The following is a 23,424-nucleotide window of genomic DNA, read 5'->3' on the forward strand; positions in this document are numbered from 1 at the left end:
ACTCAGCCTACAGGATAGCAGCTGACTACATAAAGGGCGGGCTTCCCCGGCGGCTCAGTGGTAAAGAATTCACCTGCTAATGCAGGAGACACAGGTTCAATCCCTGGTCTGGAAAGATTGCAGAGCTGGACACAACTTAGTGACTGAACAACACATAAAATGAAGAAAAAGCAAGATATCCAGGCAAAAGGTATAGCCTGAGCAAAGGTATAAAGGTTAGGAGCAGCATGGTGGCTGAGAGAAATATTTCACCCTTGCCTGAGGATAAAGGTCAATCTTAGGTGTGACAGATGCTGAGGCTAAAGGGGCTAACAGTAGCCAGATCTAGAACTTGTACTTGCCCTATAGGCAAAAAGGAGTCATTGAAGGATATAGTGCAAGACTATGAATGGTCAAGACCATGGTCTTGGCAGTTGAATGGCCTTGGGAATGAATGCTCTCTGGGTATCCTAAGGCAGTGGGTCCCAAAGTGTGGTCTGAGAAGGCATCAGGACTGCAAACGTAAAGGACAAAAAAGAAATAAAAAAGCAAATTATTGGGCCCCACTCCAACCTATGGAACTAGACCTTCTGGAGGGCCCAGCGATCCATTTTAACAAGCCCTCATGGTGACTGTGATGCACACTCACTTGAAAACAACTCTTCCAAGGTAAAATACCTCTTATCTCAAGACATTTCATCTCTTCCAAGAACCTTTCCTGCCCCATGTAGAATGGATCGCATCCTCCATTGTTACCCACTCTGTCCCTTGAATATAATTCTTATACAGTAGAATTCTGTGGTGTTTATTATGTCAGTTTTCTCCTGGTAACCAGCACTTCTTTGTCAGATATGGTCTCTCACCTGCCTTTGCAGGCCTGGCAGGACCTAGCTAAGTACTTAAGAAATTAGTTTCCTGAGTGAACCAAAATACCAATTAAGAAGTATCTGCAGTCATCCAATCAACAGATGAAGAAATGAGGTCTTAAACACACAGTACTGGGGATGGACCTGAGAAATATTTAGCAAATAAAATTAGCAGAAGTTAGTTAAGAGTTAACAATTATATACCACTAACTAGGTACCAGGCAGTTTTAAGTGCTTTACAAGTATTCCTATTTAATCCAATAAGGTAGCTACTTTTAGATCAAGAAATTGAGACTAAGTAATTTACCGAAGTCAAATAGCTTCTATTGAGCCAAGATTAAAAGCCAGATGTATAGCAGCAGGCATCTTTATATTTTTGTTGTTTACTTTTTGCCTCCAAACTTGTGTTAAGATTTCCAGCTTGAGTGGTTGGATAAATGGATTGCCAACAGCAAAGAGAGAAAGGGAAAAACCAAGGGAAGATGCTGAGTTCAGATTTAGCTATCCTGTGTTTGAGATACTTGTATGGGGTGTCCAGTAAGTGATTTGATATAAGTCTGAAATACAGGACTAAGGTTTGTAGATTTAGAAATCAACATGTAAACCATGAGAAAATGGATAAGATGATCCAGGCAGGATTATATATGAGAAGACGTGAACTGAAGGACCTAGTGAATAATATTTTAGCAAAACTAAGATACAGTGGCCTCGTAGGTATTAGGAAGCCCCAGAAGACAGTAACATCCCAGAAGCCAAGGCAATAGATAGTCAGTCTCATGGAGGGAGTGTTCAACAATACTGGTATCAATTTGAGTTCAGGTAAGAAAAAGACTGAAGGCCATTTTGGCATCTAAGACTTCACTGTAATTGGTTTGTAATGATCACCTAGAGAAGGATGAGAACCAGATTAAAGTGAAAACACAAAAAATCGGGAAAGCATATCTAGTTCTCTACAGAGATGGTATCTTGTAGAAGATATAATAAAAAACATTTAAGTCTTTTTAGATAAGATTTCAGGGTATTTTTGAGGGTCCAGCAGATGGAACTAGTGTTAGTGGTACTGAAGATAAAGGGAAGAGGAAGAGGACTGATTTAACCAAAACCTGGGACAGGTTGGGGACTTCCCTTGTGGCTCAGCCAGCAAAGAATCTGCCTGCAATGCGGGAGACCTGGGTTTCATCCCTAGGTTGGGAAGATCACCTGGAGAAGGGAAAGGCTACCCACTCCAGTATTCTGATCTGGAGAATTCCATGGACTGTATAGTCCATGGGGTCGCAAACAGTCAGACACAACTGAGCAACTTTCACTTTCTTTCTTTCTTCTGGGACAGGCCAGAGAAAGGTAGCCTCTGGGAGAAAGGTTGGACTTGAGCAAAGGACAACCAACTTAACCTCTGAGATGAGGACGTAAAGATGGGAATGGATATGAGATTCTTAGGTGGAAGGACTAGAAAATGGCCTTAATTTTATTGACAAAATGATGTTAATGGTAACCCACTGAGTATGCAGACAGGGTTAAGTGTAATACTTAAAGATTTAAGGAATGGGAGAGGGGGCATCCCTATTTGCAATAAAAGGACAAGTATTTATGAATAAATCATTTACAAAACCCAGGAGGTCCAGATTAGGTAAAGACAAAGGCTAAAATAAACAGAAAACAGTGGGAAATATATATCACAGGACTCTGAGGTCAAAAGTCAATTTAGAGCATGTGACGGCAGACCTTGATGAACAGGAGATCGCAGTTAGAGTAAGAGTTTAAGTTCAAACAGCTCTGGATGAAAATATCTAAGCCTGTAGCCTTCAGAGTGGTAGCAGAGATAAAGGTTGATTGAAACCAAAAACAATATTAAATGGTACCTAATTACATTTCAGAAAACATAAAAATCGCTGGCACTTTTAGGAGACTGCTGTTTTTGTATACAACTTGAAATGTGAAGATTAAAAAAAAAATGCTTGAGGTAGATGATCCATTTCCTATGGGCCAGGGAGCCACAGCTGGTAACAAAATTTGTTACTCTGGAAGGTGTGAAGATGGTTGTAGAAGATATGGAAGAAAGAAAAGATGGAGAGGACCCAGTGAGTGGAGGAAGTGCTTAGAAGCAATTGAGTGGCGAGGTGACTGAAAAAACTTTTTTAAGAACAGGTAGGAACGTCTAATTGTGAGTTGTTTACCATGACCTACCTCCTCTGCCCACATTTTGCCTGTCAAAAAAGGGCCCTCCACAGCTCAACAGAGCTGACTATTCTCACCAATGCCTCATGAACAAGTATTTAGCTGTTAGGTATGACCTTATGACCTCTTGCCCATGGGAAAGCACTAGCTGACAGAAATGACTCACTCCTCACTTTGCCTCTCCCACAGCAACTCACATTCCCAGGGGCAGCTTGGTTATCCAGGGTCCCCGTGAGGTGCTAACCCTGTGCTATCCACAATATTATGCAGAATAATAATGTATTCTAAACCACCTATTTTGAGGACTGTTTGTACTGCAGCATAATACAACTGTGCTTATTTCCAGCAACCAATCAATTGTTGTCCTGTCAATTTTATTTCAAACACCTTGAGTGCCCCTCTAAATTTACACTGGTTCAGCACAATGTTCCCTTTCATAGTTTATTCTATTAATGTCCTAATTCATCAACAAATGTCTTACATTCCTTCCAATCCATTCTCTGAAGTGCACCTAAGTATTTCTAGGTTTGCCATCACCTCACCCTTGAAATTAAATCGAAAATGTTCACAAAGCCCTCTATAAAATCTGCCCATCCTAGGCTCTAACTCATATTCCACACTACAGCCATATTCAGCTTCTAAAATACCAAGACCTCTTGTCTCTATGCTTTTGCTAATTCTGTTCTCACTACATGGAGTACATGACTTCCTTAGGTTGGGTTTGTCCTCAACCCGAGACCAGGAACCTGTGCCACAAATCATACATACACATATGTTTTCCCCACACTGTCTCCAGTGGCAAGCACATAATACTAAAGAGTATTGGTACCAAGGAAAAGGGGGGAAAAGGGTAATTAACTTTGATCCACTTAGAAGGATGAAGGCATGATAGTTAAGTTTTACATAAATCTTGAACACTGTGAGCAGGGGCTACAGCAGTACAGACCAGCAGTGGGGCATCTCATCTGGGTACATACATGGTCTTCTGTGAATGCAATTGATGCCGAACAAATTTCTACATCTTTTAAATGTAGGTTTTAAATACTGAATTTTCAAGGTTTCCAAAATCAGCATTCTGAACTTACTAAAACTGTTGACCAATCAGCCTCACGAATACTTCAAAAAACATCATGTAAAAGGAAATTAACTTTTATTTTTGTTTATGCCAATTATGCTAAGAGGGACTAGAATGGTTCAGAAATTTGAAAGACTCATTCAATGATCTTGTTTCAAAGAATAAGCAATCTGATTTGTGATAGTTTTTCTGCCACTTGCCTCCCACCAGTCTTTATTCACAAGGATTTTATTGTCTGCAAACATCAACTAATCCTAGAAAAATAGCAAAAATGTGCTAGTCAGGTATAATTTCAAAGTTCAAATATATAATTTTGAAATTATATTCCCCTAAAATCACTATTTGGCATGTCTTTAAATATTACAGCTAAACAGGAAATTACCTGTACTGGAAAGCAAGTCTTTGTTCATTGTATTTACTTTCTTGAACTAAATTGTTCTCTTGAAGAGAATATAAATGAGTAATTTTGAAACTCCACCTTTTAAGAACCCAAGTCAAGTGTACTAGTTGCCCTTTTATATAGTACATCAATTGCAAAGCACTCACTGCCTCACATCGGCTGGTAGAGTAGAAGCCCCTTTTATACTCTTATTTCTTTCAGCATGAGGAAGCACTTTACAGCCAAAAAAAAAAAAAGGCCAGTATATTAAGTGGTTTAATAAAGACCATCCATTTAAATCAGAGGAGGTAGTAATATAGAATAGAAACATTTTCACTAGATCATGATAGTTCTAATTAATTTGGTGGAAGAAAATAGATTGAAAACAGTACAGTGTACTTAAATTTAGATAGGAAGATGAACTGACACCAAGAATGAAAACTGCGTGTACAGAATCTCGGTTATAGCTAACAAGAAAGAGCTCTCTATAATAGCGGTTCTTAACTGGGGCAATTTTGCACTCTCCCCCTCTTTCCCTACTCCACTGGGGACATCTGGCAATATCTGGAGACAATTTTGGTTGTTACAACTGAGGGTTGTTGATGGTACTACAGGTATCTAAGTGGGCAGAGCTCAGGGATGTTATTATTTTACAATGCACAGGGCAGCCCCCATGACACATTATTCAGTCCAAAATGTCAGTGCTAGGCTGAGAAATCCTGATCTTAAAAGAACATGCATTTTTCTACTGAAGTCTAAACTGATTTCTAGCATAAGAAACTAGGAGTTTATTTCTAGACCTTTTAGGAATGCCTAATTTAGTTCATAGATGGTAAGGATTCCAAGCAAAGTACACATTTGGTTTCTTAACAATATTGCATTAGGGTTATAGTAAGATACCATCACACACGTTTAGCTGCCCTGACCTAAGCAAGCAGTTGGGTTCCTATTAAAAGTGAAATGTCTATGAAACAAGTAAAACAGCTTTTCAAAGTAACAGGATTATTACAGGCTATTAAATCATGAGGTCATGGTGGTATCATACATTAACAAGTTCCATAATACAATTCTTCAGAATTTCCCTTTGAGAGAGCTTTCTAGAATAAAATCAATGTGCATCAACCACTAAGTTACTGATAATGGTTAAATACACTAATTCCAGCACATCCTAATTTAGGAAGAAATTTCAGATAGCCTTTTCTCATCTACCACTTAAGTGAAACAATTCAATTTGCCAAAATAATCACTAATGATCATTTAAGAGCAGAACTAAAATGTACAAAGAGGTCAGGGTATACACATTTCCTCCACTAAAAAGCATTCTGACACATTAACATTACAAAGTAAAATTATCTGCAATACTCTCCTTAGTTTTAATTGAAGTTGATTTTTGTGAAAAACAAATTCCATTTTCAATTAAGAGCTAACTTTGAAAGTTACAAACAGCAAAAACATAATGCTGATAACTTTTTCCTAAATTACAGGTGTTCACAGTCTTATTTTTCTACTATTAATAGGAAAATCAGCAACTTACTGTACTATAAAGGGAAAATAAGTAATTTCAGTGTGCATATTTCTTAAGAAAATGACCACATACGGTGAACTTTTGGTAGCTTGCCACGTGATTATTTCCAATGTGTTCCATTTTGTAGCCAAAGGTATCAGGAGTTTTACTTAATTAATTAGAAAAAAAAATCCATTAAAACCAGAATATCCTTTTCCCAAATAGTAAAATGGAACTGTTGTTACTACTATCCATTTTCCACTTCACAAAGGATAAATTAAAATTTCAAAAACGTGTGACTCTGGAGTGGCAGTAATTTAAAAATTGTGATTTAATTTAAGAGCTAGAATCAACATCTAATGGAATTTTAAAGCTCTTTAATATAAAAATATTTACTAAGTATAATATATCTAGAGACTGGCAGTTAACTTTTACAACTTAAGTTTTTGGTAGAATTTTTTATCTCGGCAGAAAATGTTACTTCAACTTTTAAAAAATTGTCACGCATTACTATATTACTTTGTCATGTGGTTAAATACACCTTAAAAGGATTACTAACTAGTTAACTGAATTTTCTGACTGAGGATGTTGTGTATTTCATTAAACTTCAATCATACCTATCTATATAATCATATTCATATATCTGAAACTGAGTTAGATATAAAAGGTATCAGAACATGCCTTTAAAACTGGTTAGATATGCCCATGTTATTTATTAGTTATCCAACAGAAGTGCAAAAACAAAAAAACAAAAAACTGGCCTGGTTATTTATGGTTATATAAAAATTATGTAAATATCAAACATTTGTTGAAGTCTCCATACTCCAATTTGTGAAGAATTCCCAATGGTTAAGCAGTTTTAGATATCACTAATTAATATATAACCACATTTTAAAAATTATCATGCAGTGCTGACTTAAATTTTTAGGTTAGGCTTATGCCATACCAAATTTCCTTTCTGCCTTAGTTTCATAACATAACTTAAAAACAACCCATATTGAGTTGTCTTTAAAAGGAACTTGGTTAAATCTAAACAATTTAAATGTCCTCATCAGTGAACAGCTGTTTTATTCTCCTGAGGAACCATCATATGCAGAAATGCTAAGCAGAACTTCCTAATAATTATTAAAAGACCAGTAAGCAGTATGAGTTACAGATTGTGACTGAACCCCACACCTTCCATTCCAGTACCAGGACATCACCACTAGAAGTATGAATTTGATCAGTATGACTCAGCATTTAAAATCTGAGTATTCTTCTTTTACTAATTTTGTTATATATGTGAATATATACATTATATATATATCATATATATAAACACTAAAATCATATCGACTACTAGAAAAGAGCAGAACCTCTTTTGTTAAGATAGAATTTCAGCTATATTAGAAAAGTTAGCCATTTTGCAAGACTCAAAAAAACAAAAAACTACAAGCATTTTAGAAGTTAAAAAAACTGAAGGTGAAATCCAATATGTGAAAAGAGTTTGGATTTAACTTCAATTAACTAAGACATTCACACAACATATGCATGTCAGTCTCCTATTTGGTCCTAGAGCCTATAGTATTGTAATTTATTGTGAAACCGTGAAACCAAATAATTAAAATATATCCACAACATCTGTACCACGGTAATGCATAGTACATAATATACTAACAGCTTGAAATAAATTTCTATTACAGTTTTTTGCAAATTATAGTATGATTATCATCTGCCACACACTCTGAAACAGTGCCAACTTCATGTAATGTTTCATGTCCACATACTAATCAAAATCCTTACTGGTAATGAAGTCTTATGCACGATCATCTGAATACTTGGAAGTTAAGCTGTTCATCTAATAACCACAGTATGTTATCAATTAAAATCACCTCATATTTGCATGTTAAAGCAAGTAAGTCAAACAGCAGGAAAAATATTTCTAATTCACAGTTTCAAAAATAAAGGGTGCAGTTTTCAAATATCTGAATGCTTAAAACTCGTCACTCAATTTAACAACTGCCTCCTTCAATACATGTAAACTATGTTTGCACAGCTTTAGGAGATGTCTTTTATTTCAGAAGTTAGTTCTTACTGTTACAGGAGCACCACAAATTTGAAGGAATAGGCTACAGTGTGAAAGGAGCTCACTGAAGGATATGTTAAATAAAATTTTAACTACAATATAAGGAACTGCAAAGCTTTGCTTCCCCCCAAGCAGAGACCCTTTCATCAGGAGTAGTCAACACTTACCAAATACAATATGTAAATTAGCTCTAGAAGAAAGGGGAAAAAAATCTAACTCAACTAAAAGAAAATACTATTATTAGCTAACAAACCTGGATAGCCAGCTTCAGAATTTTCCAAAAAATAAAATTCACAAGCATACAGTTATTAGAATCGTTCGATACGGAATGTAGAGGTCCAAAGGAAATCAAAGAAAAATCTGACTAAGAATTTCTAAGGGGAAATGGACACACACAAATGGGTAACCAAGAAAAACTGAGTACTTAAATATTCAAATTTTAAATGTCTAAGAAAATTTATAATAGAAAAAGTGACAAATTGTTATTGTGACTTGATTTGCTGAAAACACCTGCAAATTCACACTGGCATTAAGAAAACCAAAGTTTCAAAAATTTACTCCCCTCTCTCTCCAGATATGTGTTTTCTGTGCAAAAATAAATATCTGAAAATTGCACTAATACAATAATACTTATTTTAACTTTTGTATTATGAATAATCTGCACATGCTGCTTTACAGACAATACATATTTGCAAACTTGCTCATGCAAAATTAGTGTGCGCAAAAGGGATATTGTTAATCCCCATACTTAAAAAATGATACCCTATTGTCTCTCTTAAACCACCAACCCCTCTGAAATAAGTCTTACACAGATAATTCTTGTCTGCCAGCTAAAAATCAATTTATGTTGCTGAAACAAAGTTACACAAGAAAAAGAAACATGGTTTTTGTCTTGCAGAATTTTTGATTTTTAAATAAGAGAAAATTTATAAAAGAAGGAAATTCATGGTCACAAAATTTTAACATTTTAATCCTAAACATTACAGGGTAAATATACTGGACCCTATCTCCATCAATCCTAACGTTTAGTTGTCATTTTAAATGTTGCCCTAACCACTAAAACATTAGTGGTTTTACAACCTCTGGATTATGGAAATACATATTTCTGAAATAAATGCTACAAAAACAACAATGGAAGAAAGTCAAACTGTCTCCATGAAGGGAAAAAAAAGTGGAACATTTTGAAGCTTTTAGATACTTCTCTTTTCATGTCTTATGATTAACCTGTCAAATCAGTGCATCATATGGTCAATGTAATGGTCCCCAGGTTGAACAAGTATCTAACTAGTGTCCATTGATTCCAAGTTAGTGGATGATGAATCTTTTTGGATACTTTCAAAGATGGCTGCCAGCTCAGGGTTAGAACTGATCTGTGACTGGAATTCACTCATCAGTGGACTCTTCTCTGCTTCTGGAATGGTTAGCAGTGCTGCCACTGCTCTCATGGCAGATCGCTTTAGTTCATCTTGCTTTTCAAACTCCTGCTTTACTGAGTTTGCTTTTACCTGGAACATTGAGTAAATTTGTATTACATGCTATAAAAGGCAGCTCTTATACCAACAAAATTTAAGCACATAAAAATAAAGCAAAGCTACTCTTGCATAGATCCAAAAGGCTCATTATTTTTCAAGCAGAGGTGTTTTGAAACTTTTTTAGCAATAGCTGTCTCCTTTTAAGGGAATATTTTATACAAAGCCCATTATAAAAACTAGAGTGGGATCTGCTTAGCAAGTCCTACTTTGTCCTCCATCAAACTACTGTTTGATGTTACCATATTTGTTCATTATTCTTCAAACATGTCATGTACTGAAATCTTCTGTGCCTTAATTCATATAATCATTTTTGTATGAAAAGTCTTGCTTCACTTTCTGAACCTAAAAATAATCCTGATTTTTTTCAAGGTCCATTTTAAATACTGTCATGTGCATATATGAAGCCTTCTATGACTCCCACCCCCATTCGCCTCCTCCAACAGAATTAAACATTTCTTCCTCTTTTATGGCTCTATCACTTTAACCATATCAGTACTTTAAAAATGTGTCACACTGTTACAATAAACTTTTAAGAATAGCATTTAACAGTGGTAAGCTTTCTAAAACATCTACATTTAATAAATTAATTTTTGAAGCCAGCTGCTACATAGGGTGCCAGCAGTTAAATTTGGAAAACCACAGTACACAATTAACTGAGAATCCTGAACATACCAAGTCTGGCCTAAATCAACAACATCAGTATTACCTTAGTTGTACACGTGGCACGTAACGGCTCAACAAGTCGGTCCAACCTCTGCAGTACCGCACTTGGACAAAGGGTAGAAAGTCTCACCAACATTAAAAATGTTAGCATCTATTATGAATAAAAAAGACAAAATTTAGATGCTGAATTTATTTTCTAAAGACAAATCCCAAATTCTGACAAAGTTTTTAAAAGAAAATGACTAGTCTGTGCCACAAACTTTCATTTTTATGTAGTCTGCCATTTGGAATCACACAGAATTCAAATCTAAGAAATTTTAGCTACAAGTACTAAAGTTATCTGTCATATGGTCCAAGAGTACAGAACTAGAAAAGTGATTCTCAATCTTGACTGCACATGAGTTAGAGCTGGGGAGCTTTCCAATTTACTTTTTTTTTTTTTTACTTCATTCATTGGGATAAGGTCAAAAACTCATTCTTTTTCAAAAAGTTCATGTGCACCAGATGGAAAAAATCAGTGAGTAAGAAAATAGAAGAAAAGCTTTATAACACGTTTATACTGTCTTAGATTTTTCTTAAAAAAAAAAAACCCAAACCAAAAAGCCTCCTTATTCAGATTAATCCATTAAAGTCCAAACCCATAGTCTTTTATCTTAAGACTATAAATTGTAGAAGGATCCTATTCTTTCAGGGCTCTTTTCATTGAATTCTGGGAGAATCAGGTTATTCCATATTACATTATGGAAACATCAAAGTAAGAGTTCTGATAGTATGGCTGAATTACTGCTCAACTACCACTTTTGCCCTGCTTGACCAAAGGCCCTGAGTAGAAGATTTTTCAAATCACCCTTTTATAGTTCACATTTTAAATAGGAAAATAAAAAGCAGCTATGAGCAAAGTTCTGCTCTAAGCCTAAAAGGCATATAATTTCTCTGCGGTTGCGTCTACAGATAGCTTTAGTATATAACATCCTTTAACAACACTCTATTTGATTCTGACTTCCTCCCTCAATGAAAAGGTTTCTGGATTTTCCTCTATGTCAACTGATGTTATTACACTGCACTGCTACTATGTTTGCATATTAGAGAGTTTGTAACACACTAAAATCATGACAAGTAAACCAATCCTTCTCACTGAATAGCAAGAGTAAATTACAAAGGTAAAAGTCACTAGCAAAAAGTATTCTTCTAAAACATTTTATCAACAGGCACAAACATCTCACCTTAATGTCATAATGGTCCTTCAAACCATCTTCAACATGATTAAGAAATTCAAAGATATCAAGTCTATCCAGACAACTATCTAGAAGTGTGTACATACACTCAAAAGCTGCCTTTCTAATATCCAGGCCGTCATCAACTGTATGCTTAAATGGACCCATTTCTACCTGTTGAAATAAAAAGATACGTAAATATTCTAGAAAGTAAAAGATAAGCTTCGGTAAACAGTGTAATCTAACGTACCTCTCTTATAAGCTCCTTTCTAACTTTTGTTTCATTATAAAGATGTGGAAGAACAGTATCCAGAAGATCCCTTATTAATGATGGCTTATTATGTGCTGCTGAGTTGAATGTGACCAAAGCTACTCTTCTTACATTTAAATCTGGGTCTTCTAATGTTTTTAGGAAATCACCTGAGAAGTCGAAGAGAAGCAACATAGTTATATGGCAAGCTTAAAATTAAATATGCATTATACTGATATTTCACTAGTGTTGGTATTATTGCTATTTCTTCAACATGGATCACAAAATATGATGAAATACTAAGTGAACCATATAATTTCTTTTGACAACAGTTCAACCATCATGTCTGAATGTGAGTGGATTTAATTGATAAACCTATTCTCAGCACCTTTAAATCCAGGAGTGAGGGTCCCCAAAGCTCCCAATCACTTTTATAGATAGTTGATAAAAAGGTGGGTGGCAAAGAGAAGTGATGGAGTCAGCAACCACAACAATTAGTAACGTTCTCCTTAAAGTTCAAAATTAGTACTCACACTAAAAAACCACCAACAGAAGTGGAATTTTTTTCATTCAAAAAGTACTTATTGAGCATTTATGGCATGAGGCATTGTGGATACAGCTGTGAGCAAGTCACATTTATGCTCATATGAAGTTTACATTATATGTACGCTACAGTTTACATTCCAAAGGTGAAACCTTAAAACCTGAGTTCAAAAGATAAACAACGGTGAGGACAGACCCGCTGCTGGGATACTGTTAACAGGTATACAACTCATCAGACGACAGAGAAATGTGCCTCCAAAAGCTTATTTTTTATCTTTAACAAGAAATGTATAAATTGACAAGAGGTCTAAGAGTATAAAAGAAGGAAACTGAAGCCTAACATAAGACAAACAGCTAAAGAAGGTGCCTGGCCACCTTACACACAGAGGTAAGGCTGCCTGTGCTTGCACACGGGGGAAGGAATATAGTGCGAAGACCTTTGGAGTCACACAGTTGGTGAGCCAAACTGCTTCACTTGTCAACTGTAAGACTGACTTCTAGCAATTTATCATAGCAAGAGCCTCAGTTTCCCAGTTTATAAAATGAGAATTATAAACTTTTAGGGCCACGGAACAGAATAAATAGCATGTACATTACTGAACACAGTGTCTGCTATATGTATTTATTCACAGCTATTTATCAATATGTAATCTCAACCCTATGATAGGTAATCTTTTAGAATACATGGTGGGGAAAAGGTGCCAGAAGACTTAAATGTATCACAACAGCAATTTGATAAAATGGGAGATGAAAAAAATACTTCAACCATCATAGATTAGTAACCTCAAGATTGACCACCCAGGAAAGTTCTGACTACAAAAAAAGATTAAGAGATAGCTTGTGTTCAAAAAGCATTTAAAGCTCCTCACCTCTGTTTAGAATTACTACGATGGTAAATTGTTTTTAAGTAAAGCTCCTAAAGTACTGCTATCATTATGGACAAACGGTGACACAGTCTAGGATCAGTGGTCCCCAACAACTTGGTCTAGGAATTTCAATTTTAAACAACCAGAATGATCATCATCTGGGTAACTACACCAGTGATGCACACTTGCTGACTGTTGTCAACCTAGAAAAATCTCTCTAGAGATCTGGCACAGGTCTCTTCCTTTGTTATATCTTGTACAATGCCAAAAATGAGGTAAACAAAGAAAAAAGAGGGGAGGAGAACAAAGGCAAGAATCTTCCGACAGAGACTTCCTATGAATTATCTCTAAGTCTCAGCGTTGGCATCCATTTATCCTCTATGTCCCTCTTACTCTGAACTAGTAATCCCTTTGTGTAGTTCTTTTAGATTGTGTTTTTGCCCCTTCTGGCCCACTACAGAATGGCATGAAGCTGCTAAGTTTCTATGCATATCCCTCTATCCTCTCTGCTGATATCCCCATTCTTTTCTCAAGAAAACACCAAGAGTTTAGTTACTAAAGACTCTAGGGAAACTGATGATGAAAACAACATAGGAAGTTATAAAATCATGAAAAATAATAAAGAGATGACCTTTTTCTTTCTTGGGTAACTCCTCTTAGGCTGACAGGGCCAAATACCTTAAGAATTATCTTTTTTCGTCTTAAATTTGCACCTTAAATTTAGAAGCCTCCACAGAGCCCCTTGGGAGCCAGAAGGATATAAGTAATAACAGAAAATTCAGCCATCACAGCTCAAATGAGATTCATTTACAACTGGGAAGAACTTCAGACTGGTCAGATCATATAACATTTCCCTTTACCCATTAATTTACTTTAGGTCATTCCCAAATGACCTATCAAATGTATAGTTGACTTTAAAGACATCCTAGCATATTTACCTAATTTCAATTATTTGCAAAATCATGTTTTTAATGAAACAATACCAGACCCTTAAAAGTATTTTAGTTCCTTGGAGATATATTTAGCTATTGAAATGATTTGGGTTTTGACAATTAACTACTATTTATGCAGTATTTTCATCTTCATTTCCACTTACCTATGCAGTTCTTTAATAGTGGATCAATAGGTTGTGGATGATCAGAAATAGTAAACTTCACAGCTGTAACCACTGAGCTTCGGGCATATGATGAACCTAATTAAAAATAAATTCTAAGTCTACTGGTATTTAAGTATTGTAAAATCCATGGATATCTTTATCATTTTCAAACCACTTCAAGTAACATCAGTGTCTGTAATTCCTTAAAATTCTCTTTGATCAAGAAGGGTATTTCTCCTTTCCCTCAGGATACTAATGGAGCAAAGTTTATTCATTTTGTGAAATATAATCTCGCTAGATCTGAAAAGGAACAATTTCTTCCAAGGAGGAGGGAGCCTGAGAAAACAGCAGTGAAGGATCTACCCCTCACAAAAGGGAAGTGGTTTAACCACATCAGCAGATAAGATTATCAAATTTTTTATTAAAAATGGAATCAATTTCTAAGAATGAATGGCCATTATTACCTTCTCCTTGGATAATGAGGGCTGACACTGGTAAATCTGAAAACTGTTCCCAGAATTTTTCATTTGAACTTAGTTCACCAATTTTAGTAATGTAATTAATAAAAGCATGGTACTCTGGCTTTATTAATTCAAGAGACATCTTTTCAATATTAAGACAAAAGAGTAACATTAAAATATATTAAACACTAGAAATGACAACAGATTTATTTAATCATTATCTAACTACACTCTAATTCTTTTAAACAACAAAATGTCATTTGAACATGGCTCCATATCATAACATAGGTTCTACATGTAACAAGATACAGCATTAGCCATCTTTCTAGGCAACCAAATACTAATAAGAATTTCTGGGGGGAAGGGGAGGGGAGGGAGGCTCAACAGGGAGGGAATATATATATATATATAAAATTATGACTGATTCATGTTGTTGTACAGCAGCAATCAACACAACACTGTAAGGCCATTTTTCTCCAGTCAAAAAATTTAAAAAATAAAAATTTTCTTAAATAAAATCTAGGTACCCACCTGATATTAAATACCCCTTAAGCCGTGGAAGGAGAGTTTCTGGATCAATTAGAGTGAGTTTGCCTAGACATTCAGCAACAACATTTCTGGTTCCTTCTTCTGCACACTCACAGTGCTTTAGCAATAAGGCCCAGATGTTTTCAACATACGGTTTAAGGCCCACCACTGATGCAGAGCTAATAATTTCCTTCAAGGAATGAAGCAGTAGATACTGCCTTTTGGGTTGACTGGTTATTTCTTGTAAGACAAACGGCAGGTATTCAGGAAGGTTGCCCACACTAATGCTGCCTAATGCATAGGATGCAGCTGATTTGACTTCTTCACTAGGAGATGAGAAGGCTTCTAATATGACTGACTTTAGTTCCAGCTGCCCACTTAAGTCAATATGATGCCCAACTTCTCCAAGAGACAGTAGAGCTAAGAGGCGAATTGAATCTGTAGACCTTGAGTTCTTCACGTCTTGAATAAACTGACCTACTACAGCTGGTCCTTCTTTAGGGCATGCTCGAGTAAGAGCAGCTACACATTTGGCAATGGAATAGTAAGACTGCTTATGAGTAAGAGCTGTGCTCTGAGAATAAACTGGGCCAGTGAGCATGCGCAACAAATCCATATATCCTAGATTATTGGTTCCAGTAACAACCAGAGCTTGGAAAAAGTCTAGCATGGCGCTAAGAGCTCCCCCTTGCAATAAAGGTGATCTAACAAGTCCAATAAGTTCATTGAGAATGGATCCACTTATCTTTGAAAGGGAGGAGGGATACACTTTTGCTAGTGTGGTTAGAAAACTGATAGCCATCTGTGAAACATGCATATCACTTTCGCTGATAAGAGGTGGGAGCTCATCTAGAACTGCATCAATCATGGCAGCAGTCAAGCTGTCACTATAGTTTTTAATTAGAATATCTAGAGCAGAAAGGGTACCCAGTTTCAAAGCTCTCTGGTTTTTCCTGAGAAACGAGGCAAGGATAGGAACCCCTTCTCCCAGGACAGGCCTCAAATCTATCTTCAAAGGGGACCCAGCAATCAATGTCAATGCCTTCACTGTAGTTAACCGTGTAATCTCATTCTTCAGTCTCTCCAAGAAAATCTGAAGTGTATTAGGCAAGTCAGAGCCCAAATTGTCTCCAAGGTTGCAAATAATTTGTCCCATACAGGAAATAGCCCTTTCCTTGACCTCCTGATCAATGTCAGCTGCTTTTAACCTCTTAATCGTACAGGTAAACAGATCTTTGATGTAAGGAGTAGCATCAAACGAGGAAGGCTGATCTAAAGGACGAATTACTTTGACAAGTTGTTGAGTAACAAGAAGAGCTTCAGATGTAATCTTGTAAAATGGGTCTCCAACACAAGCCACCACTGGGGGGACCAAAGCTTGAACGTGAGGATGGAAGACTTGAGGAGAGTGGTTACAGAGGATTACATATAGACAGGACAAAGCATCGATCTTCAAATTTGATGAGCTTGATTTATCATTCAGTGAGAAAATGATTCCTAAAAACCCAACCAAAAAAGAAAAATCCAGTATTTTTATGCATGACAACTTTATGAAAACAAAAATAAAAAACTAATCCCTAAAAGACTGCTAAAGCTTCCACTTTATATTATCTCTAAAGTAATAGAAATTCCACAAGCTATGATAAACATTAAAGTAAAATATTTTAGGGCATGGTTTTAAACTTTTTACTTTAACTTAAGATATTCAATGTTCCTATAAAAAAGTTAGTTCCATGTGCAAATTGTCACAAATCATCCTTTTCAAGGAAACAATTATTTAAGCTTATCTAAGTCTTAATAAATCCCAAAAGTGATTTACTATTTCTTGCATACCTGGTACAAGTACAGGAATGTGTTGTGTTAGGGCCCCGGGTAATACATTTACCAGTTCAGTTAACATGTTAAAACAACACTGTCGGGTCTTCACACTTTTCTCTTTCATCTGTTTGTGCAGAGCTTTAACAATGTTGGGAACCTGTAATTATCAAGTGCTCATTAGCTGGTTCAGTTATTGGTACTTCCTCAGTTCACTTAACACAAATTACAAGGGATGGGGACGAATGGAAGAATTTTTCTGGTCAAATTCCTAATTCTGCTAACCGCTAACAATTTGTTCGATACAAACTTTGTTGCATCTACTATACATGTTCTCTTGTAACTATATTTGTTTGATACTGATAAATAGAGAAAAACTATCATTAGCTTTCTACAGAGCAACAGAATAGTCTTCCTTGGTTAATTTTACTTATGAAATGCACAAGACTAAACAGAAATCTAAATAATAATTTTCAACCAAAACTTTAGGAACATAATTTATAAACTTAAATAGCACATATAAGCAATTAGAGGAAAAAAGACAAATTACGGAAAAGAAACCATTAAATGGGTCCTTGTTTTTGCTTTTCATTGGCTGTTACAATGAAATCACCCTCATTTCAAATGTAGTTACAAGCAGCAGGAATATGAGTCAAAGACATTGCTTCTATACTTTCTAATGTTAGTGAAACTAAATAGGGTATTTGCTAGTAAGTCTTAAGGATAGCAGGATACAGACACATACCATATTGAACAATGACGTGAGAACTAGAGGCAAAAGAAAACACCTACCTAATTAATTCATCATAGCACCATCAAAATTTTTTGTGATTTTTATCTGCTTTCCATATACTTAGTCAATTACTTACGTCTTGGATATACTTTCTTTTTCTTTTACAATTAATCTTCAGTGTTCACCTTTAAGTTCACCACAAACTTTAAAAATTTTTACTACTTAAAACAAGATAGCTATGACACGTACATCCCTTCTCCTGGTTTAGTTGTTTAGTCTCTCTCAAGATCTCTTCTCTAATCCATAAAAATGGACATACCCCATGGGGCTGCTTTAGAGATTACGTATAAGATAGGAAAATGCCTAGTGTGTACTAAATATTCAATAAATGACTATACAGACCTAATATTTAGATCCTAAAAAAAATGTCCTAAAGTGAAAAAAATATGTATTTTATCAATAATAGGTGGCATATAAAATCAATAATAATCAATATCAATAATACTACATGGCATATAAAGCCTGTATGGCAGGCTTCACTGTATGTTTAAACAGAGCATATCATTTCCACCTTGGGTAGACAGTTTTAAGTAAATAATTACTACAAATGAGAAAAATGAGGCTTAATAAAATGTCTAAATAACTTGTCCAAGACCACACACACACACACACAGACACAGTTCTAATTTCTCTAAATTAGGAGAGAAAGAAGCTATGAACACAAGTAGTCCAATTTTACTGCCTTAAGATTTCTCCACTAATACATCAAAGATATTTTATTGAATCTTAAAGCTAATATTGTTCAGCCAAGAAAAATCAAGAAAACTTCAATCAGAATAAATTATAAGTAATGTTATAGGAGGATCCATAAACTATTATACAAACATATCCCAGAAATGTTTCTCTAAAGCTATTCTTGAACTCCTATTTCCATACAACAACACCATTTTAAAAGATCACATTTACTAGCAGTACTTTCAAAACCACACTTTAAACTGACCTGACTCTGAAGCATTGTTAAAGGTGTTTCTCCCTGTTCCATTGCGTCAGGGTCACACAGCCAACTTTGCACAGGACGAGTTTGCTTCAAAAGAGAAAGGTACGCATGAAATACATCTGCCTTTACATTCTCTTCACGCTCTTTAAATCTGGATATCAGTGCAGGAGAGACGGTCTTGTAGAATTCTGGAAGCATTTCATGCCTTGTGCTAACTACAGCATCCAAGCACTTAGCAGCTGCACGTCTCACTTTCCAACTCATGTCATCATCGTCACTGTATTCATCATCACTCCCTAAAGAGAAGTTTTAATGTTAACAGACTATTAATCATAAGAAAAATTTAATGCAGAAAGTAAATTGATACTCATAACTAAGATAATTTTCTAACTTTTAAGATATACAGCCAGAGACAGGTTTAAAAAGAACTAGTTCATAAACCAGAAGCAGAGTTTACTTAAAAATCTACACATAAACCTCTAAAGAAAAATGATCTGATTGTGTTTTTAATTTGTTAAACATTTTCTCATTGATGGATAATGAGCTGCTTATTAACTATCATTTATTAACACATTAAACATCTTCAGATGACAAATATGTGTAAATGTCCCAGCCTTTTAAATAATATGAAGTTCAATTCAAAAGATTCACTTGACACTACAGGAAAATCAAACAGCTGGGGAGTTTATAAGATAAACCATAAAAATAATGATCACCAATGGCATAGCACACTGTGAAACTAATTTTTCAGGGGAGAAAAAAGAATCCTGACATTAGCTTTCTTTGTGGCTACATGGCTTTCCACTAAATTTGTTGATGGGCTATTAGGAACAAATATGCATATTCTCAACTTATCAAAATATTATCTTAATATAGCTTGCAGAAGCTATACTTTCTCAGTTACAACAATAAAACTCTGTCCACAGAATAGAGCACTAGCTTCTCCAAACTCCTGCTAAACATTAAAACAATCTTCTTAAGTTTAAAGTATTAAAGTTTACAGTTTATGCTTAAGTATTAACAATTCTATCTCACTTATACCAAATATTGCTAAATCAAGGCACTTGATTTGAAGAAAAATTACAGGGCACTATCAAGTAGACTATTTAAAGCAAGTAAGTAAAAGAAAAATTTCCAATGGGAACCCAACTATGGGAATAACTTTACAGAAATATACTATATTGAAAAAGTTATAAAAATTAAATAGCCTAATAACTAAAATTATGGTTATATAAGTTAAAATAACACTATGATAAAAAAAATATTAGGTATCAGAAAATGATTAGGTGTAATGAAGAAAGTAAGAATGCTAAAAAGGGAGATACAAGTAAGCAGTATGGGAAAGCCCTGAGGTGGGAGACTGGATGAGGGAGGTATATAAAAGAAGTGATCAGGTATAACCCCAAAGTTTTTGGCCTGAGAAACTAAAAATAGAGGTGCTATTCTGAGATGGAGAAGTCTAAAGAAGAAACAAGTTAATAACCAGGCAATGAAGGAAGGGTGGGAAGAAGATATTTTGGACATCTAGGCAGTGTATCAAGTAAGGAGTTTTGCATATATGAACCTGGAATAAACAGGAAAGATCTGGGATCAAGTTTGGGTTTTCAGCATATTGATATTAAAGCCAAAAGACGAGATCAACAAGATTATAAGAACGTAACAGAGAAGTCAAGAATTGAGTCCAGAAATACTCCACAGTTTAGTGATCAGGGTGATGAAGAGCAATCAGCATAGGGACAGAGAAGGAGTAATCACAAAGACAGGACTAAAACCAGGAGAATGTGATATTGTGGCAGTTAAATAAAGAAATGTTGCTGAAAACTGAGGAACAGGCAGAGTCAAACATCTGAGGTCACTGGCAACCACTGCAAGACTGGATTCAAAAGAAAAGGGGGAAAAAGGAGTTGGAGAGCATTTATTCTTTTGAGGAGTTCTGTTATAGTGCAGAGAAATTGGGCAGTATCTGTTAAGAGTCTAAGATGAGATTAAAAAAGTGTTTTTGTACCCTTTTTTAAGATGAATGAAATTACAGACTTTAGAGCAAAGGCATTACCTAAATTCATTCAAAGAATCAAACTTAAAAGTATAATTAATAAGAAATCCATCAACACATACACCCAATAACTTAAACATTTCTATTATGATTCTTTTAATAGAACAGAGACAACTACATATGAGCAACCCTGTGCCCTTGAAGTGCTACTCCTTTCCACAGTCAATACCACAAATCTCAGCACAATGACGTCAATCTCAGGAACCTCAGAAATACTTGGATTATTCATGAAAGTTAAGTGGAGCCTCAAATAATACTTAAAATTTCTCATTAAAAGTAACTGTGCATAAAACAAACCAAACTGCTAGGAATATGTTATCTATAGGTACAATTTTAAAAATAAGATTCATCTCCCTCCTTACAAAAACACTGTGTAATCACTGATAAGTGCTTGCCAAGAGAAAAACACTTAGTAACATTTTTTTCAGCTTATTTAAAAAATTACATTGGGACAGAATAATTTTGTTATCTACTTTTCATTCAACTTATTAACTGCTTTAACAAATATTTACCTAGAACATGATTTTGAAAATGTTGCATACAGTTCAATACCTGGATGCCCCATAACCTAATCAACTTGCTCTTGTTGAATACTGTGGTTATTTCCACTTTCACTATTCTAAGCAAGCAAACAAACAGTACATTCTGGGGCTAAGAATCACCTCCATCAATAATTAGTTCTTTCATGAAAATATAACAAATCTTTCTACTTAATTTGAAATACCTTGGTCATCATCATCACCACCGTCTGCATCCATGGCATTTTCATCTTCATCTTCATCATCATAATTATAATTAGGATCGTAAGTAAGATACTTAAGACATATATTTATAATGGTAGAAACATGGGGATACACTTCCTTAGGACATCTGTAGGAAAAACAAAAGCTGCCTTGAATAATTGTGCTTATCTTCTTGCTTCAACATCTGTGAATTTTATTACCAGATTTTGTCTTCCCTTTAACGTTAACATTGGAAAAGTGGTCTCCAGCCTTTTCAACACCAAAGATCCTTCATCTTTCCCTCTCAGTGACTTCATGTTTTAAAAGAGATTTACTTTTCAAATTATTCTTTTAAGATGAACTCTTCCCTCCTACCACCACCACCACCATTTTAACACCTTTGAAGTCAGGATGATTCTTACAATAAACGGTATGACATGGTCAGTGTGGGGTCATACAAAGAGATATCTGTATAGACTCTTATCTTTTCAACATACAACTATAACACAAAGAGAGATCTGTATACACTCTTATCTTTTCAACATACAATTATAACACAAAGAGAGATCTGTATACACGCTTATCTTTTCAACATACAATTATAACACAAAGGCCAAATAAATGCATTCTTCAGTAACTAGCATTACTGGTAAAAAGGGCAGGGTACATTAATTTAGGCTTGGTTTTATAACTTTAATGTTGAGAAGACAGAACGTATAATAAATGCCCAAGAATAAGTAATTTGTATTTCTCAATTAAAAGGATAGAAATGAACCCCACAATTTTTAGCTATTTTATATGACTATAAAGCTACTTATCAAAATCCATGAGCGAAAACTGCTTACTATTACTGCAAATAGCAACAGTCAAGTCACAAAACACTGTGCTACAATGCTGTCAATTCTAGCCAGGAGGGGGAAAAAAAAAAACAATCTCGCTACTTAGCCAGTTATGATCTTCTCACACACAAATGCAGTTATTACTAGAACCAAGGTTTTCAAACTGAGAATCACTGCCCTAGCAAAATGGATGTAACAGATCTCAAAAATTGTTGAAGAAATACAAAATTTCTGACCAGATAATTAATTTGTTCTGGTAAATCACATTAAGACAACTGAAAGACAATTATATATACCTTTCCCAAGTTAAGTTCTAACAGTAAGGAGGAAACATTTCAAAATAAATGTGACAACTGTATTTTAAAATAAAGATGATATTCACTTCAAATACTGTATTGTTGTCACTTATTATTTAAAATTTAATTAATACATCTGAAATCCAAAATTCAATCCAGCTGTGAGTAAAATAATCCATTTTTCCTCACCCACCAAATCTAGATCTTCATTATTATTCTATTCTTAAGAAAAAATTTTATTTGAAAAATAGAGATCTTAAAAACTTGCCTTCTCACAAATGATTCAAAGGCTTGAATGCAGTACTCTCTTAATTCATCGTCATCTACATTACAAAATTTTACCACCAAAGGAATTATCTTCTCAAGGTATTCACCTAAGAAAAGGATATTGGTTCTTATAAATATTCATTAATATGTTTTAAGGAAAACTTTTAATTATATAAATATTTCTTACCTATTCTATGACCAGCTTGCCTACTAATAGCAGCAATACATTGTATGTAGGTTCTTGTTGTTGACATGGAATCATTTTTGGACAACTCTGACAACAGATGTTCAATAAGATCGACAAAAACTATATTTCCACAGCTCATAACCAGATGGCCAAGAGCAATAATGGTTCTTTTCCTCACTGCAAGTCTAGGGCTGGTCAACTGGGGGAGTAGACAGGTCAGAATTGAAGGATGGAAATTAACAAGAAGTCCTCCTTGCCTTAAAATAAAATAAGAAGAAAACAAATAAATTCAAGATGTCCAAGCACTACTACAACTTCT

General features: G+C 35.0%; 1 protein-coding gene and 1 long non-coding RNA gene across 5 annotated transcripts in view; one reads left to right on the forward strand and one right to left on the reverse strand.

Moving 5' to 3' along the window:
* Positions 1 to 812: 812 nt before the first annotated feature.
* LOC145545402 (uncharacterized) lies at positions 813 to 21,090 on the forward strand. The gene is made up of 3 exons (XR_014082049.1): positions 813 to 1,664; positions 2,871 to 2,990; positions 20,898 to 21,090. It is a non-coding gene; the product is annotated as an uncharacterized LOC145545402 (long non-coding RNA).
* Positions 8,863 to 23,424, reverse strand: part of CAND1 (cullin associated and neddylation dissociated 1) — a 37,163-nt gene continuing 22,601 nt past the window's right edge. For 3 of the 4 annotated variants that reach the window (XM_081589835.1, XM_081589833.1, XM_081589834.1), the window contains 11 exons: positions 23,106 to 23,362; positions 22,920 to 23,025; positions 21,519 to 21,664; positions 18,745 to 19,037; positions 17,030 to 17,171; positions 15,200 to 16,693; positions 14,208 to 14,303; positions 11,703 to 11,872; positions 11,462 to 11,626; positions 10,282 to 10,389; positions 8,863 to 9,548 (listed from right to left, as the gene is read on the reverse strand). In XM_081589835.1, the coding sequence (XP_081445961.1) occupies positions 9,324 to 9,548; positions 10,282 to 10,389; positions 11,462 to 11,626; positions 11,703 to 11,872; positions 14,208 to 14,303; positions 15,200 to 16,693; positions 17,030 to 17,171; positions 18,745 to 19,037; positions 21,519 to 21,664; positions 22,920 to 23,025; positions 23,106 to 23,362 (3,202 nt within the window). In that variant the 3' untranslated portion in view covers positions 8,863 to 9,323. The remainder of the gene's footprint in view (positions 9,549 to 10,281; positions 10,390 to 11,461; positions 11,627 to 11,702; positions 11,873 to 14,207; positions 14,304 to 15,199; positions 16,694 to 17,029; positions 17,172 to 18,744; positions 19,038 to 21,518; positions 21,665 to 22,919; positions 23,026 to 23,105; positions 23,363 to 23,424) is intronic. The other variant, XM_081589837.1, reaches the window with a different exon arrangement.

This window comes from Giraffa tippelskirchi, chromosome 4, assembly GCF_054371585.1.
Source record: "Giraffa tippelskirchi isolate mGirTip1 chromosome 4, T2T-mGirTip1v1.2.pri, whole genome shotgun sequence".
Lineage (NCBI taxonomy): Eukaryota > Metazoa > Chordata > Mammalia > Artiodactyla > Giraffidae > Giraffa > Giraffa tippelskirchi.